The sequence below is a fragment of the Silene latifolia genome, chromosome 6 (assembly GCF_048544455.1).
Source record: "Silene latifolia isolate original U9 population chromosome 6, ASM4854445v1, whole genome shotgun sequence".
Lineage (NCBI taxonomy): Eukaryota > Viridiplantae > Streptophyta > Magnoliopsida > Caryophyllales > Caryophyllaceae > Silene > Silene latifolia.
The window spans coordinates 126,366,142-126,379,327 of record NC_133531.1 but is presented as its reverse complement, the minus strand read 5'-3'; the positions used below and the strand labels follow the sequence as shown (position 1 = coordinate 126,379,327).

General features: G+C 36.0%; 1 protein-coding gene across 1 annotated transcript; it reads left to right on the top strand.

Moving 5' to 3' along the window:
• The first annotated feature begins 4,273 nt into the window (after window positions 1–4,273).
• On the top strand, window positions 4,274–11,897 carry LOC141587234 (uncharacterized). Its single transcript, XM_074408686.1, has 6 exons — window positions 4,274–4,780; window positions 5,479–5,808; window positions 7,124–7,279; window positions 7,635–7,969; window positions 9,722–10,226; window positions 11,026–11,897. Exons 1-6 carry the CDS (start codon window positions 4,651–4,653, stop codon window positions 11,514–11,516), a joined length of 1,947 nt encoding a protein of 648 aa, XP_074264787.1. The 5' UTR covers window positions 4,274–4,650; the 3' UTR covers window positions 11,517–11,897.
• The last annotated feature ends 1,289 nt before the right edge of the window (window positions 11,898–13,186 follow it).

Below are 13,186 nucleotides of genomic sequence, written 5' to 3'. Positions count from 1 at the left end.
TTGAGTGGAATTGTATTTGATCAATTTGAGTGTTTAGTTGAGTTTTTGTTTGTTTGAGAAAAACCCAACAGCCGGTCTAATTTATAACTTCCAAATCAATCGTAGCAAAATATTCAATGTACAAAGGACATATTCGACTACCTTCTAACCAAGGCGCATAGTTTGAGTGTTTACTTGAGTTTAATACACCTGGAATCTTCTACTTTATGGTCCACCCAAAAATTTCCAATATCATTTATCCCCAAGTGTGAGATGATTAAACCAAATAATTGTGAACCGGTATAATTGTTCTAGTCGATACCTCGGAGGGATTATAATTCATTTCATTTTAAACCACTTTGTTAAATTAAATAATCCCTAAATACTCTGATTAACATTTAACTTGGGATAACATAGTTAATATTAGGGGTAATTATAGTACCCCAAAAGTTACAAAACAAGCTAGCTGACTAAGTTGCTCTAGAAGCCCAACTAGCAAATCTAGTGCTACGAAGTCAAACTTAAAGATTACATAAACATTTATTAAAAGTAAAATTACAACAAAGCAAATTGGAGTAACGAGGGCAAGATGATGAAGAATAGGTTGACCACGAGCAACTTCGTCCACATCAACAACAATACTAACAATTCCCATAGGCCAACGGGACGGACCGGATGCACTTACGCCACAAGAGTGTAGAAAGAGAAGGGGAAGAACGAGCCGAACAAGCTTGTCTTCAGCGGAGAAGAATCTCCTACACCGTGGTAAACGACCCCTACAGTCCAAAGAACAACAACCCAAAGAATCGAGTAATCTGATAAGAAGGACTAGAAAGCTCCACCCTACCAATCTCCCATCCAAGAACCTCGATGGAGGGTTAAAGGTGAACCCACCACTAGCAAAGACCAGGCTCAAAGTCACATCCAACGACACCTTTGAGAGACCATTATTCAATAGATTATAACTAATATTATCACAGAGTCTCCCATAAAGGGAGATTATTGGTAAAAACATAACGAAAATTAAGCTAAAAGACCACATTGAAATTGAAGGAGGACCACTTCATCCAACCCTCCTAACACCACAAACCAGCCCGTAACAACACAATCCTAACTGACACAACCACAGTGATTAACACAAATCAACCAATTAGAGTCCAAGACAAACAGGGAAGAGAATAACCCTCCGAACCCACAAACTATAAACCAGACGGACATCTAGCTCCACGGACAACACCAAAAGGACGAAATACCTAAACACACACATAGCAAGGACATACCATCCAAACCACAACCGACCTCTGAAAATCCGTAGCCCAAAGATGCCACATAAGACAACTAGAACAACATGCAAAGAAAGTTCAGCCCCAATAAAGACATGCAGAGACCAATCGGTGGGGAAAGGGGCGAGGGGAAGGGGAACACTGACTTAGATACATGCAAAGCCACCATTGGGAAGACAGGCCCCAAAAACCATAGTAAACCTAACAAGATCGACCGACAAGGAGGAAGACCATACGGGTCAACCCAATGAACTTACCATCGGAGGTGGGGGAAGGGGAGAGGGGGCGAGAAACACCTCCTAGGATAAGTCCTCAACAACGACACTCAGAAAATGGCAGCGACGGAAGAGCGGTGGTGACAGCCGAGAAAAAACCAACAATCTAAAGAGTGACCCACAATAAGAACTAGATGATGGAGGAAAGTCGGAGTGAACATTGATCTAAGAACGACAAGACAAACGGAACAACGATCTCATCCCGAAAACACAAAAGGACAAAATTGGAGAAGAAAGTATTAATCGAGTGTGACAGAAAGGTTCGTCGGAGATGGGCTTAAGCACAGCCGCATCTCGGGCGATAGGATGTGAAGTAATGTGGGTTTAGATGGGTGGGAGGAGATGCAATGGTACATGGAAATTGGTTTTAGGTTTGGGTTTTTTTAAATTTTAAAGAGTTTTCTCTCTCTCTCCAAAAATAAGACTTTTAGCTTTAGGAGAGACTATAATTGGGTTGATAGAAAAAAAAACATAGTCAAGATTGGAGTATTGTGTCATGCAGTATAATTTGTGTTAAATTTTAGAAATGAGTTGCGCAACTGACACCCGAGCTGTAGTTTCTTTAGAGTAGATATTTAGAGACACAATAGTCAATACTCAATTGCCATGTTTAATAAACCAAATTTGTATTATACAATGCTAAGTTGCAGTTGTTGCTTCTGTGCGGCTGATAAGGAAAGCATGTGATTTAGGCAAGGATGACTGTGATGATAATGACCATTTCGACTGGAGGGCGCAGTAGCCAACAACAATAATAATAAGTTGAGAGAGGGAGAGAAGAGGGAGGGGGGGAAAGGGAAGAAGGGGCACTTTAAAATGATAAGATAAGAAGAGAGGATGAATAGATGATCAATCAATAAAATAAAGTTTAAAATTTAAGTTGCCTAATTTGGCCTATCTTATCGTATCAATTATGTTATTAAAATAATATTTTGATGGATTGGCGGGAGCCTTCTCAGAGAAAAAAATGAAGAGTTAAAAAGAAATTATTCAGAGGGGAGTAGTATTGTTATATTATAATTCATTTTATTTCGTACTACTTTGTTAAATTAAACAATCCTAAATACTCAGATGAATAGTTAATTTGGGATGAAATAAATAAGATTGGAGTATTATTTTATGCAGTATAGTTTGTGTTAAATTTTGGGAGTGAGCAAGTGACACTTAAGCTGTTAGTTTCTTTAAATATTTAGAGAGATAATTGTCAATACTCAATTACCATGTTTGATGAACCAAATTGAGTATTTATACAATTTTAATTTATAATTCTCGCTTAAATGCAAATGATAGGGAAAACATGTGATCTGGGCAAGGATGACCATGTTAGTGATTCCTCTAGGGGCTCCATTGTTAGTACCTCGACCTTCGTGGAATAATCACCTTGATTGGAGACTCTACCACGTGGTAAAAATGGGGTCGTAGCCGGCAATAATAATAATAATAATAATAATAATAATAATAATAATAATAATAATAATAATAATAATAGTGGACATGTTGTAACTTGTTAGAGTTAACAACAGAAGAGCGGACGAGTAAATGATAAATTCAATAAAATCAAATTTAGAATTTAGATTACGTAATTTGGCTATCTTATCCTATTAGTGATTTTATTAAAAAAATACATTTTTGAGGATTGGATGGAGTGTCGTAAGTTTAAAAATGAAGACTCAAAATAGATAATTTATCGAGAGGGAGTTTTGTTTTTAGGAAAATGATATTCTTAAAGAAGAAATGTCCTTCACCGTCTTTTTGTGAGAGTATTATTCTAATACCATAGTTTTCTTAAAATATTTTTGTAATAATAAAGTTTATTTTTGAGTGCGACCCTATTTATGTCGAGGATTTTGTCTCATTTATTTAATTTACTATTACTCCGTCTCTGAAAATGTTTGTATATGTTTTATACACAAAGAATAAGGTAGAAAGAGCAAACTATAAAGTAGGGACTAAAATAAACTAGGGGTGAGCAAATTTAGGTCCGGACCGGAAAAATGGACCGGACCGGACCATTTGGTCTGGGCCAAATCCGGACCGAATTATTTTGGTCCGGTCCTCGGTCCTCATTTTTTCAAGGTTTGGTCGTCGGTCCGGTTCGGTCCAACACCGGTTAATTTAGGTCTGAACCTAATAGACCAGATTTTATATTTTTAATGACGCAACATTAAAATATTATGAATCAAATTAATATTTTATCTTCAAAAGACATTATAAATTAGTATTGTCAATGATTTTCATAAAAAGAGTCGTCTAATTATTTAAATGCATTTTATTTAGCGGAATTAAAATATAATTATCGTATTCGAAATAGTGAAAAAATTAATTTTAGGTCCATTTCAGTCCAAGACCGGACCGGACCAAATATTTCGGGTTTGGTCCAGTCCAAGACCGAAAGTTTTAAGTCCGGTCTTCGGTCCACTCAATTTTTATTTTCGGTCTTCGGTTTGGTCTGGTTCGGTCTGATCTTGGACCGATTCTCAGGCCTAAAATAAACACACACAAAAAAAAATGTAAACTATTAGCTGACATACCCAAAACATGAAAAATGTAAATTATTGATCGGAATTGAGAGAATACAGATTAAATTGAAAAAAATAAATTTTATTCCCATCTTATACCCACTCTCACCCCAACTTAAACAAAAAGGACAATAACGTAAACTCAGACACTAATCTATCCACTAATTTGACTAACACTACTCAAACACAAATGACATCCTCATTTGAGTATTTGACTAACACTACTCACTTTTTTAACCCACAAATTCCCTAATTTACCCCTGTAAAACCATCCATTTCCAAATACACCCTCATCCACTATCCACTTTATCAAGGACAAAACGGTCATTTCACCTTAACTTCACCGGAATATTCCACAAACACTAACCTCATTACCCTTTTCCCGAAAACTATAAATACTCCTCTTTCTATTCCCCCCTTTTTACTTACCCTAGACGCCTCCTTTTTCCACCTCATTTCAATTTTTCCCCGATTTTATTCTTTAATTCTCTCTTCTAGGGTTCTTAATTTCTTCGATTATGTGTTAATTTGTCCGATCTATTGTTTCCGATGATTTTCTAGGGTTTTTTGTGATGTTTTTTGGATGATTTCTTGATGGGGTCTCAGGTGGTGGTTGTCGGAGCTAGGGTTTGTGATGATGATGGTGATGTTCGTCAATCCGACGCCGTTTTAGGGTTTTCTGGAGCTAAAGTTGATGACTTTAGCTCATTTGTTAGTAATAGAGGTAATTACATTTCTATATTTTTTTTATTTAATTGAGCTATGAACGTGTGATTTGTTAGTTATTGTGTATTTTTATTGTTTGAATTTGTCTTTTTCTTTGTTTTATAAAAAAAAAAGAGTAATTTTGGAAGTGTATTGTGGATTATGTGAGACTAAGGTTAGTTCATTTAAGCATTTTGTTGAGTAATGTTGATTAAAAAAAGAAAGAAATTAAAAAGAAAAAACTGAGAATGATGAGTTTAATTGTACTATATTATTTCTCGAAGATAAGCTAGTTTTGTTAATGGCGGCGAAAGATGGAATTTTTACATTTAGATTAAGAAGGAAAAGAATATAATTGGTTAGGCTGCGTCGACCCGACTCCCTTATCATGCAATTTGCGAGAGCCCTTGAGGTTCTAGGTAATATATTGTGGTGACTGGTTGTGAGCTAATTGGAAGGGGAAATAATCTTAGTTAAATATGTCAACGCAAGTGCATGGTTTGGTCTAATTGGAAGTGGATGGTTTGGTCTGATGAGTTTGATGTTCTCGAATTGTGGATGATTTGGTAATCTGAGTATTATTTCGGTATAATGTTCACTGTCCAATTAGTACCCTTTTGCTATACAGTAATTAGTATTACTGTATAATGTTCTTTTTTGGGTGTTTTTGAAATTGATATAAGAAGCAAATTTGACCTGTATTTGTAAAATGTGCAGGTACTTGCATCGCATCAGGGTCACTGTCATGGACGAAGAAACAAGATACCGAATTACACAGGAGTAATTATTTAGTATCTAGGTCCATTACAGAAGATGCATCCCGGGGTTTGGATCATGGGTTGGCAAATGGTTCTGTTGCATTGATTAATGGGCTGGAAGGAAATCAGGCTCAAAGAAGGGTTGGAAAGGTTCCAAGAAATGGTAGTGGATCATTTAAAAAGCCGAGAATGTTTCAAACAGATAACATATTGCCTCTAGCTGACAATGATGATGCAAAGATGGAAGTGGATGTTCTTGGGACAAATTTTGTGAATAACTCAAATACAGGTAGAATTATCTATGGCGTTTATGATTTTATTTTTTTTGGGCTAATAGTGGTGAAAGCCCCACAAATAGCTCCTAATTTTCTTCCGGTCAGAAGATCATGATGCACAAAGTTCTTTGGGTGGATACTGTTTTATATATACTGTTAATTTCCATGGCCTATGCATACTTGCTCTTCGTCTCATGGCCATATTTTCCTGCGTCCAAATATTTCTAAGAGAATAATTTATTATTTTGCATCTTTAAGTTCGTGAATATGGTCTTGGATAGAACAAAACAACAAATCCTCTTTTCCTTTCAACCTTTTCACTTTTGCATATCCCTTAGGGGATGCAAAAATAGCTATTTCCTTTGCTCTTTGTTGAAGGTCCATTTTTTAAACCACTTCACAATCAAAATTGTCTCTCTACCGAATTCTTGAGGGGTCAGTAACGATAGAGTTGGTGGTTGGCGGGGCGCTCTTGGGAGCGTTGGTGACGTTGTCCAAATCTTTTTGGGATTTTAGAGTCAGAAGCCCAAAGTATATTGATGACGATTGAGGATGTTTGATCTCAAAAAATTTCAAATCATGGGATATCAAGTGTTCACTGCTATATTGGCGGATGTGCATGAAAACATTCTGTATGTGCTTCTGCTGGCCTTTGTTTTATTCAGTTCTCATGAAATAGTGGTTTGTGAGTTGTTGACTTGTTGCTATAGATTCCCAAGCAAGCTTGTATTATTTTTAGTGCCTTTATTGACAGAGGACTGATTTCCGATTATTAATACTCAAACAAGCACCTGATTGATCCCTTAGCCCATTTAATAAACCCCTTTGGAAATTGGAACAGTGAAAGACATGAAACCATCTATGTGTATTCATGAAGTTTGTCTCCAGTTCTCCCTTATCGACCATGGTTGTGTCTACAAAATGATGCAAGACAATCTGTTTGCTTGGTTATTTAACATTGTAAAATACTAAAATCCCTTGTGAGTTTTAACTTTTAAGCGTGTTATAGATATATTTGTGGTGTCTTCCCAGTTCCCCTCTATTGGTTGCAATTTCCTGTATTAAGAGGAACATCGGTTGTGTTTTTGGAGTCATTTCAATGAAATGTGATTATAATTACTTCATGCTCGTAGCATATGAGCTTTAGAAGTGCAAGTTTGGCAATGCCATCCAGCTTTCTAAATGATCTGGTTTTCCTGATGATGACTATCATGCTCTATTCATTATTGCCTTTCTTATCCAGTGATTTCCCTTGTGGTTTTAATGATTGTTTTTAAAAAACTTTCCAAGTATCATGGCTGATTCATACTTGCTTTATGCTTGTTGTAGACAAAACTCAGGCAGTGAAACAAAGGAATAATATAAATGGAAAACGAGCTGATAGAAGGAATTCAAAACTTCCAATGAAGGCAAAATTTGACTCCTTTTCGCCAAAAGCTGGAATGTCCAGTTTCAGCCCAGCAGCAGGAGGGAACTATGCTTTTGGTACGGAGCTGGTATCTTTTTGTTTTCATAAGATTGATAGATACATTTTCTGTGATTGAGGCTTTGGATCTTCCTACAACTCACACTTCATAGAGTCATTAATGACCTTTTATCATGGTCACTGTTACTGGGTAAACATCAACTTTGTAGTCTCAGTTTCTGATGTCTTGAACTTGAATGTTGTGTGTTAATTCTATTGCAAGTTTTATAAGAGAAATATGAGATCTCATTTACCACGAGTCAAGTTTCAGGGTTTTACATCTGGAAGATTCTACTACATTTATTTCTTCAGTTATCCAGTGGTTTCATACATGAAGGGATATTTAAGCTTGACACTCTGAATATTTGTTCGCAGGAATGTACGGTTTGAAGCCTGATGTACATGATGTTACAAAACTTATGGTGGACATCTCCTTAGATGAACTCCTGGATGGAACCTATCAGTGTCCTACTATAGGCAAAGATGAGCGAACCAGAACACCTAGTTTGAATAACAATGTTCTTGATTCAGTAAGGAAAGTTTTTTCCCTCATTCGCCCGCAAGGACTGCAACAGGACAAACAAACTGAGGAATTGGATATTCAAGCTATTAAGAAAATCCCTTCGTCTTCATCGCCTTCTAGCAATAGTGTGGAAAATGTGTCTGATGGTGATGGAAATACTACGGATGGATTATCTAAATGTAACAAGGTTTGTCTTTTTAAGCCTTTTTTTAGTAAGGATAACGATTAGACCTGTCAAAACTCGACCCGACCAGAAAACCCGACCCGCCCGTCCCATTTTTAGGGCTACAAACCCTTTTTTCGACCCGCGACCCGTTTGACCCAAACCCAAAATGACCCGTTATTTTAGGGTCAAGACCCGACCCCGAACGGGTTGGCCCGTTAGGTCAAAGATAAATCATGAATTTTATTAAAATATTAATATTTATATATTATATTTGAAAAAATGGTTACATTTTTTTTATTACTTAAAATTACAAACACAACTAAAAAGTCAATTTTATATAACTTTTATAATATTTAATAATAAAATAATTATTAAAAAAACTTTATTTTAATAATTATGTCAATATAATTAATGTAAATGTTGAATATGATTAAAATATTAATTTTAAATATGTTTTACATTTTTAAAAAAAAAAATTTAATTAAAAAAATTGTTTAAAAAAGACGTTGGACATTATTTATTAACCTGTATTCTGACCCTAACCCAACCCGCATGCTAACCCGACCCGGTACCCGACCCGTCCGACCCGTTTGACAGGTCTAATGACAAAGATAACATCAGCCTCTTGGAAAAAAATATTTTAAGATGATAATAGTAGCACCTTAAGTACATTTTACCTCAAAACACATTTTTTCTTGAACGAAAAGGGTACGTTAAAAAATTCAGTATCGTCGGTGTATCTAGAGGAGCTTCTCTTAGTTGTTACCACAAATAAGTAATTGATATATGAGAGTGAGTTTCTGTAATAGAAATTTGTGTTCTTTCTGGCCGTGTTTGAGGAGAGTAATGTTTTTTCTTAATCCTGGGCTGGTTCACGTTTGGTGGTTGAAATTCCTATGAAATTTCATGATATAGGAAGTGGCCAAAAGTGTTAACTGACTATAGGAACTTTAAATTCCATTAGGAATTCCCAAGAAATTTACCTCTTGTTTGAATGGCCAACCAAACAACAATTTTAGAATCAACCTCCAACAATCACATGTAAAATGCTTTCCGCTGTTTTTATTTTTTGTTTTTAGGCATTTGATTATGTATCTTTCATCCTTTACAACCATTCCTTTAGGTGGCATACCTAATTTGATGTTTATTTATTTATACTACAACAATAACATTACTGCAATGCCTCAAAATTGCGAACATTTGTAATTAGAGCGGGGTAAGGGGGTGGAGTTTGCAATCTTACCTTACCCTCTGTGGTGGAAAACATAGGAGCTGTTTCCCGTGACCGCTAGTGAAAATCATGTCAACTAACATTGTAAATGTTTATGAGAGACAAAATGCACCTGGGACTATTGTGATCCATGTTACTCTTACTCTTCATGATTTCTCGCGTGCTCGTGTCTGACACTTACACTTGGACATGGTATGATACTTGGACACTTCATTTTTAAGCTGTTCCGTGACCGCTAGTGAGATTGTGTCAACTAACATTGTAAATGTTTATGAGAGACAAAATGCGCCTAAGACTATGCTGATCCATGTTACTCTTACTCTTCATGATTTCTTGCGTACTCGTGCGTGTTTGACACTCACACTTAGACATGCTATATCATACTTGGACACTTCATATTTTAGACGCATAGCCGAGTTTGACACTTGGACATGTATCGGCTGGCGTGTTGGATATTTCCTAAACGATTTTGAGCAACATAGACTGCAATACAAATTACCATTTCACCTGTGTGAATAACTTTCTTTCGTTTTTTCCCTCAGAGTTTGGACTGCTGTGTAAAGGCTGAAGTTTCCACTGATTTATGTGACAGTCCTTTATATCAACCTAGAGAAGTCCTGGAGAGGTTGGTGCTGCCTCCACCAAAAGACTTGGAATCCTTGTTGCAGGATGCAGTTAAACCAGCTGCATCCATGAAGTTCCCCGATTCACGTTCAAGCAAACAATTATCTCATCGATTAAACTTCCCACCATTTCCTTGGTCCCAGAATTTTAATGGCCACTATAAATCTAATAATGATGCCCATAAAACTTCTAATAAAAGCACTTGTTCTGGTAGATGGGTTAAAATTAGCAGTACCGCCAGTTTCATTGGAGGGAGCACCAATGGTTTTGTGGGCTTGGAATCACTCACTTATGATGATAGTCTTGTTCCAACAGGACAGCTAAAATATAGTCTTCCCGAAGTTGGAAAGTCTTCAACCATAATTACTAGTCTGCAGGATGTATCTCCAGCTCCATATCCAGGAAATTTTCAGCCACCCCTTGGTGAGTGACCCCAGTTTTTTTTTCTCCTTTTATTACACGTTTTTAACAATAACTTTCTTATATAATAATACTTGGTGTACTTTTAAGGTATTCCCGACCATTAAGCTTTACTTCGATTTTCAAAAACCGTTTTAATCTTTATTCTCGATTCTCGATTTAAATTCTAAATTTTTATAAAAGAAATCCGGGCTTCAATTTTAAAACCTATAAGTTTAACTTGACTTTTGTATTATGTTTCACTCCCCATTTGTTTGTTTTTTTTCCACTTTTCCTTTTCTATATTTTCGCTTTTTGAGTGTGCGACTACCCATGGACGGTTCTAAAGGATGATTCATGTCAGCTCACCCCAATCATTTTGGGATTAAGGCTCTGATGTTGTTGTTGTTGTATCTGAAAGATGGACATCATATTTGTAATTTGGAGAACTCTGCATTTCACAATGCAGTTATTCCCATGACAGTCGGTCTCTTATTATTATAATTTGAGACCAACTTTTTTTAACTAAAAACCCTACTCATATATGATTACCCATTAACCACAAGAAAATGACAAAAAGCAGTAATGCATAGCTGCCTCGATAGATGAGTCAGTCTCATGTTCATCTTATCATTAGAGTTATGCGTATGAGAATTTGTGTTTATAAATGAATGGTATTTTACTTATTTCCATGTATAAATTTGAATGTTAGTCCGATGAGTATCGAGTTTGCCACACAGTTTGAGTGCTATCGTTCTCCTATATGTAGTCCTTGAGTTGTTTACAAGCATAATCTCTTGTCTGCTTTGGTACTTGATGGCAGCTCTGAATTCTCCCAAAGTACTGGCAGCTGCTCGGACCCTTTGTGACATGGCAAGCCCTTCCACAAAACATAAGTCCAGTGGAATACTGAAATGGTCAAAACAAGCATCTCAGAAAGCCATTAAAGCTCGCAAGTCCAGATTGGATGAAATACCCGAGGAAGGGTTTCTGGCGCCAAAGTCGGAAACAGTTCTTGACCATGTAATTAAAAGTGTCGAGTATGGATCCTCTTCTAAGAAACCCAAAATATCTCTGGTTGATCGGAGGGAAGATTATAGCCATGTCCAAGCAGTGATAGGACTAAGTTCGGTGTCAGCTCCTAGATCGAAGTCATCGAACAGGTCATCTCCTAATTCGCTTTCTCGGGATTTCAGCTGTGTAAAATCATCGTTTAGGGTTCCTCCACCTCCAAGGGTTTTGGATAGGAGTAGTCAGAACCCACAAAAAACAAGGAAAATCACGCCAGTGGATTGGAATAGGACGAGAAGCTAGCTGATATGAAAATATGGCAACTTTAGTACAAGAAGCTCCTATGTTTTTGTTTTATGTTGACCAAGCGTATCCCCTACAACAGTAGGAGCAATCTCCATCTGCTATGTGCCTATATGCTGGGAACACATATCGTGGAGTTAGCATCGATACTGATAAAGAAACTTAACTGGATGCAGGAGACGTTAGGTTGTACATATTGTGTAAGTTATGTGAATCTCGGGATTCGTTCTGTGGTTCTCCTTCTCTAAGTGAGACCCAGTTTTAAGTGTTGTAACGATGTAAGACAGATGTAGAGGTATACCTTTCTCCGGGGATATTCCTCGCCTTGTACAGTGCATTCCATGAGGCAAATCAGGCAATTGAAATTTCAGTTTCCTCTTCTCATTTTTTTTTAACGCAATTGAATTTCCAGTTCCCTCTTTTCACAAACAACTGTTCCATGGAATGGCTCCATAATAAATAAAAAAAAAAAAAAAAATTGGCCCATTATGCGAAAGGAGAGTGGCTAGAAAATTACTTAGATTTATATATTTTTTATACTCAGGATTTCATTTCGACAATTTAATACAGGATAAAATAAAATTGTATGTGGGGGGCTTGTATAGTGTACTGTTAAGGAGAACGAATGACATGCTTTGTAACGGTCCTTCGATCATTTGAGTTTCGTCGAAATTCAGCAACCACTCACAAGCAACAGTGACATGATCACATGACCATACTAGATGATCGATCTCTAAGTGCTAGCTGATCAGATGGTCAAGTAATAATACTCATAACCTAAATTCAACACTGAATTTAAGTAATAGTAATCATAACCTAACTTTAGTACCGAGTATAATATCTTCCCCTAGCATGTACCGAGCGTCTCAAGCTTAACTTTTACTTGCTCTATATAGTGAAACAAATATTGTTATCATTGTCATAGAGTGATGTCATGCCATTTGTTAGAAGTTCAGATATGGGATCTAAAAATATTCAAAAGTTCATCCAAAATAATAAATAAATTATCTATTTGTGTGGATTTAAATTATACTCGTATATCTATAAATATACAAAATTACACGGTACATAATTATTCAACTATTCGTTAACTCTACTAGAAATTAACTTAGGTGATCTAAGCTGCTAACAAATACTCGTAATAATAACCTCGTTTGTGGATGAATAAAATAGGATGTATCTTTCTTGCAAAAAAAATACTCGTGATAAACTAATAATTCTTTCGTCCAGTCCACTTATTTTTAGGATAAAGACGTATACTAAGCTAATTACTTTGTTTAGCATATGGAGTTGTTATGCGCGCATTGGGTTTAGCATATTGATGAAAGACGTGTTTTTGTCTGTCATCTATATAAAAGTCAAGTTTTTTCTTGGCTTTTGATTGGTTGTTGAGTTTTTACATGTGAGCCCCTCCATGTTCCTATTCTATTTAATTACTCCCTCCCCTTAACTCAATTCTTATTCTTATTTTAATTATTTATGTTAAAACATAAGTTAAAATATCACAATTTATATAAAATGTTGCAATTTACATACATTCAATGGGTCTAACATGTCAAATACCTTTAATATAATTCTAATTAAATACGGTTGTTTATTATCCGATATTCAAATCTAATATTTATCAAATATTCAAATCTCCAAATATGGACTATTTATATTGTCACGGT